We start from the raw sequence: 25,027 nt of genomic DNA on the forward strand, positions 1-25,027 counted from the left end.
CACATAAAGGTGTGTCATTTCACTTGACTTGTCAGCAGAAAACAGGACAACTCCAAGAGCATGGCCCAACCTAGGATAGGTAATGACTCATGAAACCTGCATCCCTGGCACTCACTGTACAACTTACAGGCAGCTTAGCCCATCATAGTCTCTCTTTAGGATAGGTTCCTTATGAAACTGTTTCAGGAGTTACATGAGCATTTTAAGTTTTTGTTCACTTGAATCTTATATGCCATCTTCCTCGAAGAGAAATGTTTTAATTCCAACTAGATACACAGCACTCTACCCCTCACTGGCTATTACATTCTCTCTATTCTCTATCCTGTGATGTTCCCTGACCTGTGGTACAGGTGGTATAGGTGTTTATTTTCCTCCATCATATGGCCAAGTTTTTATGCCATAGCAACAATCATTTGTTCTCAGCAATTTGGTGATGAGTCTCTGCAGTGTACCACACAGCTTCTTGTACATGTGGCTTTCATTCTAGCTAAGCATGTTCACTCACACCTTTAAATCCCAGCATTCTGAGAGCTGAGACAGAAACATGAGGTCAGTGTGGGCTACACAGAAAGTTCCAGGTCAACCTGCCCTACACAATAAGGCAAACAAAACAAAACAAAACAAAACAAAAACAACAAATTACTTCTTGAGAATAAGCAATATAAGCCAGATATAGTGGTATACACCTTTGATTCCGGCACTCAGGAGGCAGAGGCAGGCGGATCTCTGTGAGATCAAGGCCAGTCTGGTCTACATAGTGTGTTTCAGGCCAGCTGTGGCTACAGGGAGACTTTGCCTCAAAAAAAAAAAAAAAAAAAAAAAAAAAAGCAACAATATAGACATGGTCACACACACATATAGTTTTGTCTATGGATCTGCATTCCATATTGAAGAGCATTATTAAATGAAGGCAGGCTCTAATAAAATCCAAGGTGCTTACTTACGAAAACAAAATCTAAGCCATGTTTTGTTTTTGTTTCCTTGTTTTATATGAAAAAACAGGATCAGAATATGAGTGTTTAATGCCAAAGAATATTAGCGAAAAGAAAAATTTTGTTAAAAATTTATTATATGCAATAAATACCCTGTTTGTGGTGACTGATCCTAATTTCATGTATTAAATTTAAAAATTATAAGTACAGAATAAAAAGATGTGTTCTGACAGTTGGAAAGCAATAAAAATATTTATTTACTGTAAGGTTATCCCTTGTAGTTCCTTATTGAAGGTGACTGTCAAGAATTTGAAGATTTAAAACACTGTAGTTATGATACTTAAAAGTACTGGATACAAACCCGATATGAAACTGTGTCTGAGAAATGAAGGTCAAATCATGCATTTAATAAAATAATGTGTCCAAATATGCCAGTTTAGTATCAACTTTTTGTGTATGTGCTTTATTGTGAAGTAGTTTGGAAGTGATAACTATTCAGGGAAAACAGATCATCAGAATACATTTGAAGGAAATAAGACATCCCTATCATGTAGAAGGACAAATGAAAGTAAGCTGATACCAAGTTTTCTATTGCTACAAATTTAAAATATGAGAGCATAAAGGGCAAATTTGTGAATGAACACTATGATCTTTTTAGCAGGCTCTTTGTGAACATAGAGCCTCATCTACACTGACTTGTGTCATTTAAGTGAAGTCAAATGTGAATAGCAGTGGCTTCAGTAGGTGATAGGTGTACAGCCTCGGGCCTCTGGTGAATGAGGGTTAGAACAGTACTGCTTGTCTGCATGGCTCTGCCATTTTCTGATTGTTTTTCAGTATGCGTTAGAGGTTTCCAAGTGTTTTATTTCTTCATTATTGAGGTTCAGGCTTTTAATGATGCTTCAAATAAGAATCACTGATGTTGGGGCTAGACAGATGACTCAGCAGTTAAGAGCACTGGCTGCTCTTGCAGAAGACCTGAGTTCACTTCCTAGCACCCACATGGTGGCTAACAACTGTCCGTAACTCCAGTTCCAAGGGATCTGACACTGTCTTCTGACCTCCTCAGGCATTGCATGACACAGGTGCACTTACACACATGCAGGCAATACACTCGTACACAAAAAATAACTGATGTCACAATTTTATACCTTTCTTCATAGACAGGGTCATTCACTCTGACATTATTTGTTTTACCTTCATTTAAAAGGGGAGATACTATGTTGGGTATTAAATTTTAGATAGTTATTGCCTTTAACCATTTAAAAAGAAAAAAAAAAAAAAAACCCTTTAACTCACTGAGTCCAATTAGTGCTGCCCTAATGTGCATGGGATTGGGGTCATCCATCTGGGACATAGACTGCCTTTCAGCGCCTGTACCCCTAAAGAAAAGTGACTCTGCTTCCCCCAGCAGCCATCAACTTTCAGTAACTCCTCATTAGGGACAGGGTCAAAGAGCTGGAATTTTTAACTAGCTTGATCTTAGGTAGGTCTGTGTCTGTGACCACTGTTGGCTGTGATTTATGTGTGCAACAGCCATATCATGTCCAGAGGACAGCATTTTACAGCAATCCCCTACATCCTTTGGCTCTTATATTCATTCCTTCCACCCTTCTTCATGACTTCCTGAGCCTTGATGGGGGAAGGGTGTGTACGTGTTGATTCAGATGGCCAGGCACTCAGTCACTTACTCTCAGCACTTCGAAAGTAATGTGTCTCTACATTAACCACTACCCACTACCAAAAGCTTCCACTACCAAATTCTTTAACCATTTTGAACAGTTTTCTGCCTTCCATCACTTTCATTACCACCCCATTTTTTCCTCTTTTAGATGGTAATATATGTTTTTACTACTTTAAGGGCTAATGAGTTTTACCTTTCTGAGTGTTTTGAGGTTTTTTTCTTAAATAGTAAAACCAAAATGTGCCTATTATAAATCACAGGGGGTGGGGATCCAGCTCTAATGAGTAGTTTTTCGACCACAGACTTGTCTTCTGTCAGTTTTAGAAAATCTGTTAGCATGCTTTACATGGTGCTTCTGCAACATTTTCTCTTGTCTTCTAGGATTCACATTAAACACATTGTACCATGTCCCAGGTATCTTAATACATAGACTTCTATGTTTCATTCTTTTTTCACATCTTTGTTTCAAACTAGCTGGTTCAGTTCACTGTTCTCTGGTTAAGTGCACTAACTGAAGTATTAATTTTACTTATCACATTTTCAATTTAGAATTTCCATTTTTACAGCTCTAGTTTTCCAGCAATACTGCCATTTTCTTAAACATTTATACTTACTTGAAAGTTGTGTCTTTGCTCATATTTCCCTGTTTGCCTAGGTATATGTCCTCTGTTGTCCTCTTTTCTCTTGACTTTTCATTTGGTCCCAATCCTTATAATGTCTGCTTAGGTTTGAATGAGTGAATGAAGAAAATTGTGTGTGAAAAGCTATGAATAATGTTAGTGCTTCCAGAAAGGACTGTTCTTCTTAAATCTGTTAAGGAATGATGTGAATGTGGGAAAAGCTGTCATCACTTTGGTTTGCCCTTACTGTGAAGTTACAGTCCTTCATGAGTCTCACCTGACATCCTTCTCTTTGAAGGGCTTGAGAAATCCCTTTTCCTCTTCTGGCACTGTGAAAGTTCTGGATTTTTTTTTTTTTTTTTTTTTTTTTTTTTTTTTTGGCTAGCTTTACACTTGTTGCTTTCTGCTTGGCATATCATCTTCTCAGCTTTGGCCCTTCCTATACAGCTTAGGGTTGGAAAAACAGGAAAGGTAGGGAGGATGTCAGACTCACCTCAGTATGATCTTGCCCTACCCCACCCAGTTTCCCGATGTTGGTTGTTCTGTAGTCCCTTCAAACATCCATTTGTTTGTTATTCCTGAATCTTTTTCAGGCTAGGGGGTTTATTCTTAGGCTACTTTCAGAAAAAAAATTATTATTTTCCATTATTTTAGGATCTTCCTGAGTGTGAAAAGGTTTTTATTTTTAACAAGTGCTGTTGATAAAACTGTCTAAAGTAACAATTATTTATTGAGTTCTGAAAGGTTGTAGGTCCTTGCTACACATTTTATAAGCAATTTCAAGTCTAACTGGAAAGTCAGCACATAAATTATTTAATAATTTATAGAAGTATGTACTAAAAGGTAGAAAGGAACAAGAATTGTATACCACTCGCTATGTTATTTAAACTTCAGTACAAGCAATATAGTGGAGATCATGTTTTCATTTATGGATGAGAAGAAATCAGACTGAAATTTGAAAATATAGAAAATTATAAGAAAATTAAACTCACTGTCTACCTGTTTAGAGCTAAGCACTAACATTTGTGGTGTACAGCACCAATTTTATTTTCAGTGTATATAAAGTTCTACATAAGGTATATGTAATTCTGGCAGTTCTGCTTCATTTTCTTTATAACCTTTTTCTGAAAAATGTCTTTAATTTATACAGTTCTTTAAACCTTGAAAGACCAATACATTTTGTAAAAATTTATGTACATGATATATTCTTTTAAAGTATTTGGCATACCTTGAAGTATATTTCTCTAAACTAAAAGCTACAGCAATCTTACACAAATTATATTTTGTTGGTTTTTTAAAAATTTTATGTAAATATTTTGTTAAGTTTTTTTAATATTTTTTTGTTTGTGTTTCAAAGGCCAAACTGTTTTCAGATAGTAGTTCAGCACTTTAGTGAAGAACATTACATCTTTTACTTTGCAGGAGAAACTCCAGAACAAGCAGAGGTAAGCACTATTTCCCAAACTACTAAAACCTTTGTGTTAGCCTATCTTTTAAAAATATTTTATCAGTACTTAGAAAACTCTACAGTATATTTAAATATTCAAAAGAATGAAAAAAAAAAAAAAAGAAAATTGGTATTTCCCTGTAAGATAACCACCTTAGCGGAATCATTTAAGGACTTATTTTGCATTAAAAATGTTAACACATCTTGAGATAGGATTCAGAGGACTTACATTAAATGTACTATATATGATCTCATTAATATGTCTTTAAAATTATCCTATTTGGTTCTCCTTTCTAAATGTTAAGTATATCCACAGGTACATTTGTAGAAAATACTGCCATTTAAGGTATAGTGATTAAAGTTAATATGAAACGTTATGTATTTTAAGGAGAACTTTTAGATCAAATGTTTATTTTTATTTTTAAGAAACAGCAGAAACAAACACAGTAAAAGGTTAATAGGGATGAAAAATCCCACCTAAAATCAACCCTGAGAATTCATTTAAAGTAATTTCTCCATACGCAGTAGGTGTTCTCAGTATAATCCAAAGGTAAGCCAGGTAGCTTTAATATTTCTGGGGTGTTTAGTTATATTTTGTACAATTTTGGCTGTGCTTCTCATTATACTCTAAGGAAGAAACATAAAAGAAATTCAGTGAAAGAAAATGGCTTTGTTGGCAATGGAACATCATTTGTTCTAGGGGCAGATAATTTTATAACTGGATCCTAGAGTCAAAGAATTAACTTAAGAGAATGAAATATAGTTCTTTGGCTTATAATTTATTTTGAATCTTTGTAACATTTTTCAGTTATGTACTTGTTTCATTTACAGTACACACTTCTAAGTATGTACCTCTATAATTTTTAGGTAAGAAAAGGCTCAAAACACTTCTGTAGCTTACCTTTTAGAATGGTAGAATTCAAGTTAGAATTATAAGTTTAAATTTCAGTGTCTTGTTTTGTAGTTATTTTACTATCTATGCTTATTCTGAATAAAGACTTTAAGATTATATACCTTGATGCTTCAGCTTTTTTCAGTGGTCACTTAAAAACAATTTCTTGTATGTATACATACTTTCCATGTTTATTTCAATAGAGTACTTAAAAATCAAACTCATCTTAATGTGAATTTCCAGTTCTTGTTGATTTTGATGTTGGTTACTTTTTTGTACATCTAAAATGTATTGGAACTTAATTGGATTTACTATAGTATAAAAATATTTTTAAAGACTAGTTTTTCAGACTCATTGAAACAAACAAGGTCTGACAAGATGGCTCAGTGGGTAAAAGAGCTTGCTGTGAAAATCTGATGACTTGAGGTTGATGCTCAGAAAACATCTACATGCACAGCATGGCACATGTACACCCACATTCATTCCCTCCCTATCTCTCTCTCTCACCTAAAAATTGTTTAGTAACAATAAGGATATAGCCAGTAAATCAGACACATGATTAAATAAAGCAAAAGTATAGAGCTTTCTATTTAAACACATAAGCTAAAGTGAGTATTTAGCTTGCCTTAAAAAACAAACAGCCGCCGGGTGTGGTAGCTCATGCCTTTAATCCCAGCACTCAAGAGGCAAGAGGCAGGTGGATCTCTGTGAGTTCAAGGCCAGCCTGGTCTGCTTAGTGAGTTCCAGGACAGCTGGGGCTACAGGGAGACCCTGTCTCAAAAAGACAAAAAACAAAAACACACACACACACACAAATAGGATATCCCTGCTGGAACTTGGCTGTGTAGACTAGGCTGACCTTGGTATCAAAAATCACCAGCCTCTGCCTCTGAAGTGCTGGGATTAAAGGCACATGCCACCAAACACAGCTAGTCTTTAAATCAAAAATATATTTTTATAAAAAGCTAAAGACTAGCTTTTTATTTATGAAAATAAAAATTTATTTTTTAAAATGCTATTTTCATATTATGTATATGAATATTTTCCGTGTATGTAAGTGCACCCATGTTGTACAGTGCCCACAGAGGCCAGAAGTGGGTGTCAGATCCCCTGGTACTGGAGTTACAGATAGTTGTTAGCTGCCAGCTATCATGTGGGTGCTGAGAAAGGAACCCCTGACCTCCTCCTGCTCTTAACTGCTGAGTCATCTTTTCAGCCCCTAGTATTTAGCATCTTAATAAATCTAAGTTGTTCTCAGACCAGATGTTTATTTTAAAATATACATATAAGTTGTAGCTTAATTTGAATGATTTAAAAAATGTTATGAAAGTCTTAACCCAGATTCTTTTATTTCCACTTCACAGCATGAGATAAAGATTAAATGCTTATATCAGCCATCACATTACTAATTGTTTGTATTAGTGCTGCCCTTTTCTTACAAAATGTGCTTCTGCCATATTTTGTTTTAGGTGTTAGAGCTTAACTACATGCAAATGTTTTTTAATCCAAGGTAGTATTTGGGAGGATCAATGTAAATTTTATGTTTTTGGTTAGCTAATAACCACTTCTTGTCCTATTTAACATTAACTTACAGATTTTATATCAATTCAAGGGTTTTTTTGTTTGTTTGTTTTTTGGCTACCACGCCCAACTCTCAAGCATTTTTTGTTAAATAGACCTGTTCTGTTACATAGTTCACTTTTCTAGGCAGAAAGAAGCAGTAGTGCTCCTGAGACTAGGAATGGAAAAAATAAATTGATAATTGGATAAATTTATGATTGTGTCCTTGCAATGCTATTGTTTTTTTGTAGGATTGGATGAAAGGTCTGCAAGCATTTTGTAGTTTACGGAAAAGTAGCCCAGGGACATCCAATAAACGCCTTCGACAGGTGAAACTTAACTAACTATATCTGATTTGTTCTTTATAATTTTCATTTCTCTAAGAATACTTTTGCCAACATTTCTGAAGAGAGGGAATCTTTCCAGACATTTTTAAGCCTTGCTGTTTCTTACTTGCTTTGGTAGCAAAAGTTACTTTTTTATGAAAGAGTTTTTTATGTACATACTCTGGTTTTTAGTCTGCTGTGTTAACTTTTGAATAAATCCTGAAGTATTATTTATTCCATTTAAAATAATTATACAAAACAACTCTTATCTTGAGCACCTTTTACCTCAAAATAGAACTGAAGATACTTCTGAAATGATAATTAGACCTACAGTAGTAAGATTTGTACACTTTTGGTTTTTTCATTGTATAGCAGATTTTGAGGCAACCTACATCATTCTTAGGTAATATCCAGTCTTACTAGAACTTAAACTTGGTCTGTACTTTTGTTTATAGGAAGTTAAGCTAGGCTTTTATCTAGATAGTAAGGATAACCTTTTATCTTTTATTTGCTTTTTGTTGTTATTACTGTTATTTTTTGCCTAGGCTGGGCTCAAACCTACAGTAATTCTCCTGCCTCAGTCTCCCAAGTGCTTGGATTACAGATGTGAGCCACCATAACTGATTTACCCTAAATTTTTGGCTTTTTTGTTGTTATTGTTTCATTAAAATAATTTCTAGATAATTGGAAGCAACCAAAATTTGACATTGTTGGAATTTGAAGGAAATTCAAGACAGTATGTATTTATGGAGCAAAATGACTCCTATTCAATGGGTATTTCCAACAGACTTGTTGAATTTACCATAACTCTTTTACCAGAAATAACTTTTAATTTTATGCATAACTGCCATGTACCTTTATTTATAATTAACATTTTGGAAACGACGAAAAATCATTGAATTCACCCAAATATGAACAAGTTACAGGCCAGGAAGGTGGCTCAGTGGGTGAAAAGTGCTTGCCAAGTGGTTGCCAGCTGACAACCTTAATTTAATCCCATGAGCCCACAGTGGAAGGAGAGAACAGACCTCCAAGTTTTCTTGATCACCCCCCTCATGAAATAACAGTTTTTTAAAAAGCAATTGTATCTTAAGTGAAACTTTGTCCATTATCATTTGTAGATAAATCATAGCTAATAACTTCTTGAACCCTTTTGATTAGTCAGTTTCTCTGCTATGTGCTTAAGTATTGTTTCTAATCCTTAACACAATGTGAAGTCTTTCATATTTATTGTGAGTATTTTATATATATGAAAGAGGTGAGGCTCAGAGACTGACTTGTCCAAAGTGACACAAATTATAGGTGGTAGAAAGAGGATTTAATAGTAGGAATAGATTGCTTCAGTTTTGGCACCCAAACTGACAAAGAAGTTTCTTTGGAAGTGTCCTTTTCTGTAACATCAGAAGGTAGAATTAGTGTCTTTAAAGTATCTTACTTGTGGAATTCCTTTAGAAAAATAAAATCTTTATGGTAAGCCTACTAATATAAGCATGCTATATAATATTTAGATTTTGATTTGGGTAGTGAGAGTTTCGATTATTTTTTGAAATATTAAGAAAAATCAGTCATGATACATGGTTTTAGAGCTTCATGTATACTTCTTTATATCTATCTGGGGTAGTAATTTTTCTGTTTCCTTTAGGTCAGCAGCCTTGTTTTACATATTGAAGAAGCCCACAAACTCCCAGTAAAACATTTTACTAATCCATATTGTAACATCTACCTGAATAGTGTCCAAGTAGCAAAAACTCATGCAAGGGAGGGACAAAACCCAGTATGGTCAGAAGAGTTTGTCTTTGAGTAAGTCTTATTTTATCATTGTATTAAATCAATCTGTTGTAATCATAATTACATTTTTCTTCTAGTGTCTATATCTAAATGAATCTGTTCAGGTTTCTGTTGTTCAGGGTTTTTCAACAGTATTTTTCTGTTAGATCTGTTCACTTTGATTAGCAAACTGCTACGTCCCTTTGGTTTTTCATGTAAAGTACAAATTAGCACTAAGTCCAAAAACTGTTAAAACATGTTTGCTATAGTTTCCAGGACTTGTTCGAATAGAGTATTAGTGATTTAGAAAGATGAAGATCATTGAGAAAGTAATTTGCTTATCATTAATTATCCTTGTGTAACAAATACATGATAAATCTCATTTTAAATCTATTGCACTCAAGTGTTTTACCAGAGATAAGGTAGTTTGATATGAGGACATTTTGGTAATCTTTTTCTCCTTGCTTCTTTAGTGATCTTCCTCCTGACATCAACAGATTTGAAATCACTCTTAGTAATAAAACAAAGAAAAGCAAAGATCCTGATATCTGTAAGTTGATTATAGACACTTTCTAAAGTAAAAAAGCATGCTTTCTAAAGTAAAAAAGTATGACTTATAAATTTTTAGAATTTATAATAAAATGCCCTAAAAAGGAGATAAAACAGAATTGTTCACTCTCCTTCTAAGCATATTGATTGTTCAGAGACTATATGAAGGAAAGAAAACAAGAGCATAATGCCTAAAGTGTACTAAGCCCTTATATTCACTCTCCCTTCCCCAAAGAATAGCAGAAGCGGTAGTAGCGATCATTTTTGTCTTCTTTCCTCCCTCTTTTCTACTGGGTTAGCTTTTTCCTGTACTTAGCATACAAAAGATACTCTTTGAAACTACTTTAAGACATGTAGCCCAATGGTAGAATACTTGTCTAGCGTGCAGAGGCCCTGGGTTTAATCCTTAGCCCTTCAAAGAAAAAAGAACAAAACAAGAGCAGAGAACTGCAAATACTCCCAGTTCTTGTTCAGAGCAGCACTTCTTCCCAGCCTGTTGGCAGAACAGATGGCAGAGGGATTTAGAATTCATATTAGGTTAATACCTTCTTATAACTCAGGCTTAGGGAAATAAGAGATATGAATTAACAGAAATCATAGCCTGAAGCGCTTAGAATAAAATGTTTATTTTGTAATTTCCTAACATTTTTTAAGTGTTTCTTCATTACTTTTATCATAAAATGCTAGTAATGAAAAAGAGCTGTATTTTTTATTTGGATGGTCATGTCTTTCTTTTCTCTACTTTATTACTTACCTGTTAAAAGTCACCTCAACGGTTACTTGTTTGGAATGGATTTTTAACCTCACTATGCTGAATTAAGTATCCTTGTGTCCCAAAGTTGCTATCTTCGGTTATAGCACTTACACTGCACTATATTTGATTCTTTTGGGCATCATCCATATAAGTCAGGCACATGTTTTAATCATCTCTGAATCCCATGTCCCTGGCCTATGATTGAGTCTAGCACACAGCAGGCCTTCATAAAATGAAAGAAGTAAGCAGTTAAGTATTGGATTTGTGATGTTATAAAAAACTTGTTTAATGAACATCACCTAATACTACAGAAAAGAATATCAAGAAAATTTACTTGTACGACCAGAGTGGTTTTTAATGCAGTTACCATGTTTTCTTTTGAAGTATTTATGCGCTGCCAGTTGAGCCGGTTACAGAAAGGTCATGCCACAGATGAATGGTTTCTTCTCAGCTCCCATATACCACTAAAAGGCATTGAACCAGGATCCCTGCGAGTTCGAGCACGATATTCTATGGAAAAAATCATGCCAGAAGAAGAGTACAGTGAATTTAAAGAGGTATTTTTTGTCTAGTTATTTCTGATGACATTAACAGCAACATTTACTATTTAATAAGAATCCATTAAGTTAAAATAGTAATCTTGTAGATTAATAGCATACTAATAGCAGGAGTTAAAAACCACATAGCATGATTTTAATATTATGAGGCTAGAAATATATTAGGCTATGAACTCATTCTATTTTTAACAAATTTATTTAGTGCACATATTTAACTACAAGATTATATTGAAAGAACATTCCTGTTGGTCTTATTGCACACGCATAATGCTGTGTATGTTCAGCAGTCTTTTTTTATGTCATTTTTAGCTTATACTGCAAAAGGAACTTCATGTAGTCTATGCTTTATCACATGTATGTGGACAAGACAGAACACTACTGGCCAGCATCCTACTGAGGATTTTTCTTCATGAAAAGCTTGAATCATTGTTGTTATGTACACTAAATGACAGAGAAATAAGCATGGAAGGTAAAATACAAATGTGTGGTAATTTAAAAAAACTGGGTTAAAATTTACATTTACATATCAAACATGTAGGCTGTTTTCAAATATATTTGTTAAATTACATTACAAAATATGTTCTTCTTTTCCTTCATCAGAAACTGTAATTGGGATACCAGGTCTAATTTTTATATTGGCTAATACAGAATTGGGCTACTGTTTCTAGTTCTGACATGGCAGATAGGTATTAGCTTCATGTGATTTCTGTGCTTGGATCAGTGACTCACAGTGTGTGATTATCCATAATAGTGTAGGTATTCTTACCAAATTCCTTCATGTTTTTACTCACCAATTTACTGAACATAAGTAGGGTGTCTGTTGCATTTTATTTCTAAATTCTGTGGTAGTTCTGAGGCCACTGGACATACCATTGTGCTTTTAACAGATTCCAATATGTCAAAATAATCTATGAAATAAGTAGACAGCAAAGCACAGTTTGGTTCCTACATTTATCATTAACTGATCTTAGACATGTGTTAAAACCACCATTTTGAGCCTTAATTTTTTCATATAAACACAATGGAAGTCACATCTTCTCATTTATAATGGGCATAATTTAATATACTCTGTCACAGAGTTAAATTGACAGAAATAGATGTCAGTATTAACCAATACTTATTCAAAAAGTACATTATTGAAGAAAAATAAATTTCAATTTGGGTAGATTAGTACAGCTCTGTAAAAGTAATCTAATATAAATTTTTGTGTAGATGAAGCCACGACCTTATTTCGAGCCACAACACTTGCAAGTACCTTGATGGAGCAGTATATGAAAGCCACTGCCACACAATTTGTTCATCATGCTTTGAAAGACTCCATTTTAAAGATAATGGAAAGCAAGCAGTCTTGTGAGGTAAGAATTTAATGTCTTTTAAGTATGTCAGCAAATAGAGTATTTTAATTACTTTCTAATGAATTATATCTGAAGTATATTATATCTAAAATGTAGTTTTGCCTTTTTTATACAAAAGGACTTTTAGAAGTGTAACTCAGTGGTACAAGGCCCTGGGTTGATCACACACATGTATACAAGGTAATTTCTCCTATTATAATAATCGTCAGATAGATATGTATTTTCAGAAAATATGCATAATATAAACGGAATGCTTTTTTTAGAGCTTTTGTTGTACACATTGAGTATCCTTTATCCAGAATGCTGAGGAAGTTTCCAGACTTATGGAATATATATATATAAATGAGGTTATTATCTTGATGGAACCCAATGAAATCATTTATGATTGATATGTACTGAGGGTAATTTTATACTGTGGTTTTAGAAGGCCTGTGCTTTGACTATGGTCCATCATATGAAGTCAAGGAATTTCATACTTGCAGCAAAATGTCTTGGGTAATCTGGAACATTTTAGAGAAAATGGGAATGTTTAACTTGTAAAACATGTTGTCATTAGAGGATTTTTTTTTTGGATGGGGGAGATAGGGATTAAAAAGAATGAAATAATTTTTTAAAAGATGATTAAGGCTTCAGTATAAGTTCTTGATAGTATCAATAATACAGTTGTTAATTTAGCACCAAGTTGTCCAAGTTCTTACAAATAAGGTGATTCCATAGTTAGCCTGTAGACGAGAACACTTGGATTTGGGGTTACCTAAAAAGTTTTGAGGGTTCATGATTCTGATTAATGAAAGCTTCAACTCACTAAAATGACTTTCTAAAATAAGTTTTGTTCTCAGATATATAGAATTGGGTAGTCACTGTTTGCTATTCATTTGAGTAGCTGGGAATGAATGCTTAGCAAACTTATTTAAAGAAGTTCCCTATACCATATTAGTTGACAGCCTTGAAAAGAGTAACTGTTTATCTACTGTGTATCTATCATCAGCAAAATATATTGATTTGTTTCTTCTTTAGTTAAGTCCATCAAAGTTAGAAAAAAATGAAGATGTGAACACTAATTTAGCACATCTACTGAACATACTCTCAGAGCTTGTGGAGAAAATATTCATGGCTTCAGAAATACTTCCACCGTAAGTGGTGAAATTTTCATTTCACAGAAACTGAATAAACTGTGTTTTGAAAAATTTCAGTAATATATCAATGCTTTCTGATGGAGTCATAATTTGGTTTTCGGTCCTTAGCTGAATTATGTTTAAAGAACAAAACAATTATTTTTTAAAATCTTATTTATTTTTATTTTATGTGTATGAGTGTATTGCCTGCATATATGTGAGTGCACCCATGTCATGCAGTGCCACTGAGGTCATAAGAGGTCTTCAGATTCCTCTGGAACTGGAGTTAAGGACTCTTTGTAGCTGCCATGTAGGTGCTGGGACTCGAACCCAGGTCCTCTGCAAGAGCCGTCAGTGCTCTTAACCGCTGAGCCATCTCTCCAGCCCTGATACAATTATTTTTTAAAAATCGGAGTAAATTACAGGCATTGTGGCACATGTCTGTGATCTCAGCACTGGAGAGGTTAAGGCAGGAAGATCCTGAGTTCAAGCTAACCTGGACAAGATACATTCTTAATAAAAAGGGAAAAGGAAAAAAAAAAATAATAGAAATACTTAATTTACAAAATGAACTCCTTATTTTTACAGGGCAGGCATGTCTGGTTTATATAGTAGCTTAGGGGTAAATTGCATGTCTTCTCAGATTTAAAGATAAGAAAGACACTATACATTTAGCCTCTAAATTTCTTATTCTTACTAAAGCAATGTGTGGCTGGCTCATTGGTGGCATAGCCCTTACCTAGCATTCATGAGGCCCTGGGCAAGAACATTAGTACCTTTAAAAAAAAAAAAAAAGTGTCAGTGTGTACTATCAGGACTCCAGAGTTGGTGAACTCACTTGTCTACTTGGAAGTCGAATTAGATTTTCTCCTCCCAGAACTTGTGCCACATTAATTCCTAGGTATTTTCATTTCTATTAATACAGAATTTTAAGTTGAGGAAGATCACTGGATTATGTTTTCTGCATCCACTACTAAATGTGGTTCTCATTACTTTTGACAAAATACTTTTGGGTGAAAAGGCCAATGCATTATAATGTGGTATATTTGGGTAAATTAAGTTTTGGGCTGCATTAGATTGTCCTTATTATCATGAAGATTATTTTTACATTGTGTATTGAGATGATTATGTTATTTTGGCAGGACACTGAGGTATATTTATGGGTGTTTACAGAAATCTGTTCAGCACAAGTGGCCTACAAATAACACCATGAGAACAAGAGTTGTTAGGTAAGGGTCATTTCTTCTTTTGTTATAATAATTGTATACAGCAATACCGATTCATGTTTTTAATATGTACACACGCATGAAATAGTGCTAAGAGCTGTAACTGAACCACCTAGATTTTAATTCGTTTGTAATACCTGTGATTTCAGGCTAATCTCTGACTAGAGTTTCTAGATTCAATCTATTGTACAATTAGAAGAATTGCTTTGGCAGAGGCATTTGGGAGCTTATATATAGGCTTTATTATTAAATGAGGAAGCCGATCTAGAGAGGTTCTAGTGTTTAAATTTTAAAGTGCTAGGTACCAAGAACTAGCAGAACTAAAGCAAAATTTCCAAGACCACCTAATTTAAATATAAAGATTTTGTTAAGCACAAGGTGTCTGGAAATTTACTACAAATAAATACATATTTATGGGAAATACAGTTATATTAAATTTAAAAAAGAAAAATACCCCAAAGATACTAATATTAAACAGTTTTGAAATGTGTGTCCATCCTACCTCTGACCTAAATTTTGTCAAAGTCTTCTAATTTTCTTGCAGATAAAATTTCTACTGGGGGCCTAGGTTAAGGTGAGCACTAGCCTAACATGAGACCTAGGTTTGATTCCTACCACTGCAAAAGTTAATCACATGCACAGAACCTCTCAGTTATATTAAGACATACTGAAGAACTATAGATGCTGTCTTGGCTTTAGAGGTGATTAGAAGAAAGAAATGTTCCAAGTGTAATATTTCAGCAGTTGTGTGATGGAAATTAAACTGTTTTGTACTATGTTTGTTATGTGCAACTGTTAAACCAATACAGCAGGGAATTCTGCTAGTTGGAGTCAAAATGACAGGGTGCTTTAATTCATGCTCAAGGTGGTTTCTCTTCCTTTAAATAGTGTATTGCTCAACTTAAAAATCACCTCAAAAATTCAAGATTAATTTCACGCTGAAGTTCTTTTAATGGTTCAGTGTTACCAGCTGAGGTTTCCAGTTTACAGACCCTACTTAAAGCATCAAAATTTTTTGTTGTTGTTTTTATTAGAAGAAGCATTTCATTACAACAGCACTGACATATTCAATAACAATTTCCAGAGCAAAGATGCATCTCTTTCAAAATTGGCTGTAAATTTTTAGGTTCAAAGTTGAATGAATGCAGTTATACAATATTGTACCTAGTATAAACCTTTTAAGGCATAATTGAATGAGGTTTTAACCTTTAAAAAAGATCTCCACAAAATGCTTTTGTAAAACTTAAGTTTAACAAACTGAAAAAATCTAAAGAGTTATATAATTGCTATAAATACTGATTTGAGAAATGATATTCATTTTCTAAGAGTTCAAAAGTAGCAAACTGGCATGTTTGAATGTTATACATTCTTAGAAAGGAACAAAGACCATGCCAATTATATTAGACTGTGAAACGAGTTTTATGAATTATTTTAGAGGAATAATAGCTTCTTAATTATTACTTTGGCTTCTTCTTAAAAAGAAGTTAAAAGAAAATTATATGACAACATACTTTTAGATATCCCTACTCTCCCTCTTTCAGTCATTATTAGTAAAGTTTATCTATATAGCTTACATGATTATACTACAGTTGTTCCTGAAGTAAAATTTGCAGGTAAAACATGATAGCTGTTTTTATACCATGTGCTCTTACATTAAATTTTTGCTATTACTTTGTAACTTGAAAACAGAAGACTTCTAAAGACTACTTTGATTAGAAATTACAATCTATTTATGGAAGCTTTTGGCATCAGTGTATACATTTTCATTTGCCAAGGGGTCACTGATATTTGACCATGTGTTCTTATGTTTATAAAACTTGGCAACAATATTGATACAACCAACCTAATTTACACTTGACTGGTTTTCTTTTATATAAGCAAGAGAAGGGTGGTTGGTAACCTATTGTACTATGTATCTATAAAAGGTTTATTTGTATTATCATCTTTCAGAAATTGCTAGCACACTGCTTCCTCTAAGTACAAAGTAAACTACTAGTCTAGTATAAACAGAAGCTAAGATGGTAAAAGCTACAGATAAACTTAACATCTTCCTAAAGGTAGTTTAAAATTCTTAGGCTTATTGTTTTCTTAATTATTTCTGTGTTTATGCTTACCTACATTAATTTAAAGGTTGTAGCTCTTTGAAGTTTATATATTCTAATGTTCTTTAAAAAAATTTTTTTTTCCCTTCCAATCAGTGGATTTGTTTTTCTTCGGCTTATTTGTCCTGCCATACTGAATCCACGGATGTTTAATATCATCTCAGGTAATCGGCTTTTGATCACTTCTGAAGTTTAAAAAAAAAAAAAAAAAACCTGTTTCATATTTGATAAAATACTTGCTTTCTAAATCTGATTTTTAAAATGTTGTCGAAGACATGGTACCTTCCCTACATTTCTAGATATTAGAATTGCATGTACTTCCCATTTCACATTTTATTTTAAAAATATTTCTTTGTAAGAGTGTGTGTTCTTGTTGTGTATGTGTATAGGCATCCACCTGCCACAGTGTGCATGTGGAGGTCAGGAGGACAGCTTGGCAGCTGGAAAACAGATCATGCGAAACTCAGGAATCAGGTCATCAGGCTTGGCAACAAGTGCCTTTACCCACTGAGTCATCTGGCTGGCCCTCATACTCTTAGAACTTTTGACAGTCTGTAATTGTGCTTTTATAGGTTGAGAAGTACTCTTGTGTGCTCAGTCCATGTTAGGTTGCTGTAAGCTGAACTTGCGGGTCAAGTTAAAAATTTATGTGCTCTGTGAATATATATAAAGAAAATAGTCTTGGTTCTTCTCATTAAAGATTATTTAACACTAGTTATATATTAGTCATTTTAAATTCTAAGAAGCCTGATTCAGTTTTATTAGGCTTTTTCTTCATGTGCATGTACCCACAGAGGCTAGATGCCCTGGAGTTAGAGTTGTACATAGGTTGTACATAGGTGCTGGAAACTGAACCTGGGTCCTCTGGAAGAGCAGTATGCATTCTTAACCATTGAACGAACCATCTCTCTAGCCTTGCAGGCTTCTTTTAAACAAAGGAAAATTCAGGTTTATGATTTCAAATGTTGTAATGAGCCATTATTAATAGAAGGAAACAGAACCATTTTTAGCCTAATATTTTGAACTTCAAAACTGTTAAAAATATTTTGAGGAGCTGAAGAGATGGCACAGCAGTTAAGAGCACTGGCTGCTCTTGCAGAAGACCTGGGTTCTGTTCCCATCACCCACATGGCAGCTAACAACCAGACATAACTCCAGTTCCAGGGGATCCCACACCCTCTGACCTCCACAAGCATTGCACGACACAGGTACACTTACATATGCAGGCAGTATATGCATATTTTAAAAAGATTTTGAACTGGGTATGTAATTATGACCATAGTACTTGAGAAACTAAGGCAAAGATAGTACAAGGCAAGTCTGGGCTATGTAGCTAGGCGTTGTCTCAAAAATTATTTTTGGGCTGGCATGTGCGTGTAAGGCCCACACTCAGGAAAGCTGTAACCAGAAGATGTCTTTAATCCCCAAATACCTGTTTTTTCAGTAGTTTAATTTTCACTTTCATAGCCATCACATACATTTTTGTAATTACTTTTCATTGCTAAGATAGATAAATGTCCATTGAGGATAAACCGCTAGCCAGGTGTGTGGCACATGTGTTTAATCCTAGCACTCTGGGGGCAGAGGTATGTGTGGGTCTCTGTGAGACCAAGCCATACAAAAATAAATAAAAGGCAGGGACTACAAAAGATGGCTCAGTAATTAAGAGTACGTATTGTTTGCATAAGACTTTAATTCAGTACCTAGCATCCATGCCTGGCAGTTCACAACCACCTGTAACTCCCAACTCCAAGGGATCCAATATTCTCCTAGCACTTTGTCCCACATCCACACCCCCACCCACAGAATGCTTATGACAGCTCTATCTGAATACTGGCCTTAAATTGCTACTTCAACAGTATTTATAGTTCACATAATTAAGAGTATAATAAGGAGTGAGTACCTATAGGATTTACTGGTAATTACTTTGGGGTGGGGATGTAGCTGAATTGGTAGAATGATTGCATAGCATGTATGAGGCCCTGGTTTCGATCCCCAGAACCACATAACCAAAAATGGTGGCACATGCTTTAACACAAGGGATGAAGTAGCAAGAGGATCAGAAATTTGTCAGACAGCCTTGGAGTGAATTTGAGGCATGCCCAGGACATATGAGACCATCCCTTGTAACAATCTTGTAGGTTTCTATTTAATAGCTACAAATACTTTCCCAATATCTGTGTTCTACATGGAGATTTTTTCCTGAACTTCCTGAGCAATTAGCGGACTGCAGATAATATTGAGAGCAGGGAATTGCTTAGACTGTGAAGTGCTAACCTGAGTGGGTTGATACTAGCTTTTTGAATTGTCCTGAAGAGGTTTATATGACAGTCATCTTGGCAATAAAGAAGCTTTTTGAAGTATTTTGAAATATTATCAACCAGTTGGGAATTAGTTGAATTTTTAAGTACCCTTTTCACAAAATTAAAAACACTGCTAAGTATGCTCAATTTCCTCCCTTTATCTCAAGTTCTTCTGTATTAGGTCATACATTTTTAGACATGGATTCTGAACAGAAATTTTGTATTTTAGCAGTAAAAAAACACTGAAGTGCCTAATTTCTAATGGTTTACATGAAAGTTAGTCACTAACTCTGCTCAATTCTCTTCCAGACTCTCCATCTCCTATTGCAGCAAGAACACTGATATTAGTGGCTAAGTCTGTGCAGAATTTAGCAAATCTTGTGGAATTTGGAGCTAAGGTAAAAACATTTTGATACCTAAAAATCACTGGTCACATTTTAAATTTTAATTTTGAGATGTATTTTCAGAACACAAGACTTGTTAGTATTCTGGCTGAGATGATACTGTTACCTGCTTTTTTAACTTAGTATGTTTGTGAAAAACCTTGCTAAACCTGAACTGTTTTATTCATCACATGTCTGTTAAGTAGTCCTCTCTTAAGACATTTAGCTAGCTTTCAATTTGTTACTGTTATTTGCTATCCTAAACTTTTGGAGTACGATTAATAATTGAATATACGTTTTATGTGTCTGCTGTATATTCTATAATTGCAGGTATCATTTCTTACCTTTTTTTGATTATCTAATAAAAATACTACTATGTGTGACATTAATAATTTCTCTTAGAATTTCATGGCTTCATCTTGGGAATTTCTGATTCTTTTCTCATGAGGCTTTGTTGATAACCATATTTACTTAACTATATTTTTATATCATTTTTATATCATTTAGGATTTTAAAGTACTTTAGAGTTTTGAATTTATCTAAAACCTGAGGCAAATAATGTCCCACTGCATTCTTAGTTTCACTGTATTTTAATTTGTTACAATCTCTGTTGGATTCATCTTCATTAAGTGTATATACATAAGCAATTTGCATCTGCCAAACATTTAGATTTTTCATTAAAACACCTTGCCACCTTTATATAAGGGAAAATACCGTGATGTGAATAACAATTTTTGGTACATACATATTTTTTGTTATAAAACAAATGTTTCTAAGGTGTATGTTTTTAACTTTTTAGGAGCCTTATATGGAAGGTGTCAATCCATTTATCAAAAGCAACAAACACCGGATGATCATGTTTTTAGATGAACTTGGGGTACGTATGAAATTTTCAACTATTTTGCAAATAATACAGTATGACTAATTAAACCATGCAAACAACACATTTTAGAAAGATTTTCTATCTAGAACACAAAATTTTCACTTGTTTCTTAGTGTTTTATGCGACCTCTGTAATGTGATTTTTTTCATTCATTATTCCTTTAGCTATTGTAGTTAGCTTTTAATTTGTAGCTGTAGTAAAATTTGAAATAAGGTAGATAATCCAAAATTGAAACTAGGTTAAATAATAGACTAGAGAATGAATGTTTTGGTGGATTTCCCCAGGAATATATGGATTTTTAACTGTTTCATTCAATGTAATTACCTATACCTTACATAACTAATCCTTTATAAGTAATAAAATACAAAATTAAAGGATATCATTTCTGAGACACTAATTTTTACATCATTTAAGTTTTCAGAGACAATGAGTTTTAAAACTAAACATTAGTAATGCAGTTCCTGTACATACAAAGAAAAGGGTAGTATGTTGGGTGATGAGAAACAGGTTTATGACATTGGGAGTGTTGGGTTGCCTACATTTTTGTATTAGTGTATTCAGGTTCAAAGCCCCTGTCAACAATGACCACAGTTTTGGCAAACAAACGGGGCTTAAACATAAACCCTTGTAATCTCAGGTATAAAACTCGTTATTTACATCAATGGCTTCATATTTCCAAGAGAACAACACCTAGGAAGGTTTGGTGATATGAATATTTACAGTTAATCAAAAATAAAGTTGGTCTGTTTTTCCTGCCCATCTGTGATACATAATTTTTTTTGTCCTTATTACTGACCTGCAGGCTCTGAAATTATCATTTCTATAATCTTTTATTCACTAAATACCTTGGTGAATAACTGAGTCAGACAGAATGAATACATTTGAATTTTTTCTCTACTATAAAAAAACTGGAATGCCCTGCAATTTTTAAAACACGTGTAATATAATCATTAGGAAGAGGAATGCACTTATATAAAACTGTTAATCCAACCGCATGTTAATTTTTATTTCAAGGCTTGATATAATTTTGGCACAGATACATTAATACAGTGCTATAAATTTATTATCGATGTGAAGTTATTTCATGAGCCTTAAAATACACTGCAGTGTCCAATGATTACTAATCTCTGACCTTACAGCAATTATTTTGAACAGTCCACAAACATTGTAAGCCAGATGTTTTTATTCCACTTTTATTACAATGTTCCTCTTTAGATGTTGGTCAATTTGCCATAAATCCTCTAAAAATTTTATTATTGTATATATGTATGAGTGTACTGCCTGCATGTATGTAAGTGCACCTGTGTCATGTAATGGCTGGGAGGTCTAAGAGGGCATCAGTTCCCCTGGAACTAGAGTTACAGATGGTTGTTACTCACTATGGGAACTGAACCTGGGTCCTCTGCAAGAGCAACCAGTGCTTTTAACCACTGAGCCATCTTTCCAGCCCCAAGTTGCATAAATCTTAATGAAATTCAGCTCAGGTATCCCAAGTTTAAATTGTACTAATTCCAAAGCAAGTAATACCAATATTTATTTGGCATATGTTCCAAGTTAAAAAATTTAAAAACTCATAATACCATATTCTGCCATACTATGGAAGAAAGTAGAACCTAGCTTTCAAGTGAATACAGAAGTTCCAAACCTACATTTCAACAGGACTTTTATATTTAAACAAAGTTCTTAAATTTCTAAATTTTAACATGCAGAATAGAATGTTAAAAGTTCTATATCCAGTTAGGATCATTTCAGAAGAGACTACAAAGATTTGTATTTCTAAATGCAGTTTTATGATTTCCTTAAAGAATGTACCCGAACTTCCGGACACTACAGAACATTCTAGAACTGACTTGTCCCGTGATTTAGCAGCACTGCATGAGATTTGTGTAGCTCATTCAGATGAACTGCGAACCCTCAGTAATGAACGTGGTGCACAGCAGGTAGGTTTTTGCAAAACAGTGATGCTTATCCACTTTAAATGGCAAATATAAAAATGACAAACTAATAACAGCAGTAGTGAGATGCATTATTCCTTCAATTACTCTCATACAAGGTACATGCACAAAGTTATTCCTTAAATTGTGAAACACAAGAACTATATGAGAATTTAAAACTTCCTATAGATACCTTAGAAACTTCATTCAAGTGGGAGTGAATCAATCTTAAGCACTAGTCCACATTAGACTTCTGCTGTCCAAACCAAAACATGTAGATTAGGACTAGAACTTGAAAGTATTTATGCATGAATATGTTATTCATGAATAACACGAATTATGTTTTGAATGATCTATCCTTTGGGAAAAATTTTGTAAATCAAGGCATAAACATAAGTCTGTCTAGTCTGAGTAGTTTCTCCCATTATATGTTAACCACTGCACTGCCTTGCTATCTAGAAGGGATAAAAAACAAATGAAAGCAATGAATAAATTTAGAGATTTGGGATTCCTCACTTTTATTTTTCAAGTTTAGATAATAGTCTTGATTTGAGTTCCAGCCTAAAAATCTTAAGTTTAACTTAGGTTTATATTGACAAATCTTTCTTCTAGTAAGATCGCCTCTATCTTGCTTAAAACTAAAAATCTTCACTATTTGAGTAGTAGAAACTCACAATTTTATGTTTTATAAAATCCAGATTTCTGTCCTGAAATTTTAGACTACTTTTTCACATAATTATTTTCATACTATTTTTCCTTTTGTCTAGCATGTGCTGAAAAAGCTTCTGGCTATAACAGAACTGCTTCAACAAAAACAAAACCAGTATACAAAAACCAATGATGTCAGGTAGCAGCCTTTGCCTTGGTGTTCTGCATGGATTCAGCATACCCAACATGGTAATTCACATCAGTATAATGTTTCCTTTGCTCTTGCCAAAAAATAGCACACCTTTCCACATTCCAGTGATGTGTGAGCTATGCAAACAAAACCCAAGATTCTGCTGGCAAATAACTGCCAGCAAATTTGTAAGCTATCTGTGCAGGATATTTGCACTTTTTCCATATGGAATCTTTACCAAACTCTGAGCCTTGATGTACAGATCACCTTTCACAAAAAATGATGACTGTGTCTTGAACTTTGAAAATATATTTTCAATACATCCAATTGCCAAAGTTTTGCTGCCTCTTGGAAAAGAACTATGGAATCAACTGACAAGGAAAGCATTCTCCATTGACAACTGAGTTTAACTGGATTGCAGACTGTTCCTCCTCATTAAGAATATGACCATTTGACTGTTCAATGACTTTGTATTACAGTTTCCAGAGTTTGACATTATAATAGGAACAATCTTTGCTGTATACTTTTAAAAAATACTGTGCTATTCTCTTTCTGAAACTGTTGAAAGACAATATATAGAATGGATGAATCTATTGCTCATCAGCTTTATTTTTTAAACATACCACTTATTTTGTTGGAATTGTCAGACTGTATTTAGATCTCACAATGCTTTTGTTAAAATGTTTACAATAGTAAATAGTTTAAATTCAATAAATATTGGTCATTTTACCAATCAATGCATGTTACCCATTCTACCATTTTATATATTACCAATGTCTTTTATGACTTAAACAAAAAGTACTAGAATACTTTTGTTAATTCCAAGATGATCTTTTTTGTTATTCCTTTGATTATGCAGACAACCTCATCAGCCACTGAACAACTTAATCCATCTTTGAACTTCTGACTACTTGTTTCTTCTGCTGGATATTTAGTTTGTATAGTTTTATTTACTTCTGTATATGTATTTTTGTGAAGTATTCACAAGGGTTAAGTTAAAATAAACCAAGGGTTATCTTGCATAAATGATTACTTCTGTGTAAACCTGGCTTAAGTATTTAACTTCATTATTTTCTTCCTCTGTTAAGGGACAGTCACAACTTTAGTACCAGAGCAAGGCCCAGGCAGATTTTTTTTAAGGTGTCTCATCCATAAAGGATTCCATTATTCATTCAATGAACAATTTGCTAAGCAGTATATCCTCCTGTCCTATATTGTGCAAGAGATGAGACTTACTCTTAAGGAACCAAGAAAAGGCATGGAAAACCGTTAGTTACTTCAATAGAGAAAAATTTCCAAAGAGCTAGGTTCAAAAAGCATTTGATTATATTCCTTGGAGATACAAAATATGAGAATAGATGTTAAGTCATCTGTTTGCTGAAGTTCAAACTGAGGGTCCTCATGCATATTTTAGAGAAGTGTTTGGTATTATTACCACTGAAATGTTTCTCATGATTAAATACTAGGCTTAATGAAGCCAAAAAGGGTTAATTATGTATATAGAGGTGGCTGTCTTTTAATCACAGTTCAATAGTGATACCAAAAATCTGAATATATTGTGTACTTTTTGGCTTTGGTATCAAAGCCATTCATCAGCCCATTCTCTCCCTTCTTGTCTCTGGATCATGGTACTTTCCTGTTCTTTCTTTTGGCTGAACTACGATAGTATCTCTGCTAGTCTCCTTTTCTTGGTTTACAAGGGATTTGTACTAGTGGATGTAGATATACATGGGCTTCTAAAATGCTTTAAAAATAGGCAACAAGTCCAAAGTCTAATACAAGGCATTTTAGATCCCTCTT

The 25,027-nt window shown here is 33.9% G+C and overlaps 1 protein-coding gene across 1 annotated transcript in view; it reads left to right on the forward strand.

Moving 5' to 3' along the window:
- Rasa1 (RAS p21 protein activator 1) overlaps positions 1-24,019 on the forward strand; it is a 112,184-nt gene extending 88,165 nt beyond the window's left edge. The window contains exons 12-25 of the mRNA XM_008839420.3: positions 4,594-4,681; positions 7,387-7,464; positions 9,104-9,261; positions 9,702-9,778; positions 10,916-11,088; positions 11,398-11,557; positions 12,301-12,443; positions 13,461-13,576; positions 14,701-14,787; positions 16,983-17,050; positions 19,499-19,587; positions 20,372-20,449; positions 22,261-22,395; positions 23,157-24,019. Coding sequence (XP_008837642.1) covers positions 4,594-4,681; positions 7,387-7,464; positions 9,104-9,261; positions 9,702-9,778; positions 10,916-11,088; positions 11,398-11,557; positions 12,301-12,443; positions 13,461-13,576; positions 14,701-14,787; positions 16,983-17,050; positions 19,499-19,587; positions 20,372-20,449; positions 22,261-22,395; positions 23,157-23,240 — 1,534 coding nt within the window. The 3' untranslated portion in view covers positions 23,241-24,019. The remainder of the gene's footprint in view (positions 1-4,593; positions 4,682-7,386; positions 7,465-9,103; positions 9,262-9,701; positions 9,779-10,915; positions 11,089-11,397; positions 11,558-12,300; positions 12,444-13,460; positions 13,577-14,700; positions 14,788-16,982; positions 17,051-19,498; positions 19,588-20,371; positions 20,450-22,260; positions 22,396-23,156) is intronic.
- The last annotated feature ends 1,008 nt before the right edge of the window (positions 24,020-25,027 follow it).

This window comes from Nannospalax galili, unplaced genomic scaffold (assembly GCF_000622305.1).
Source record: "Nannospalax galili isolate Female #2095 unplaced genomic scaffold, S.galili_v1.0 scaffold918, whole genome shotgun sequence".
Lineage (NCBI taxonomy): Eukaryota > Metazoa > Chordata > Mammalia > Rodentia > Spalacidae > Nannospalax > Nannospalax galili.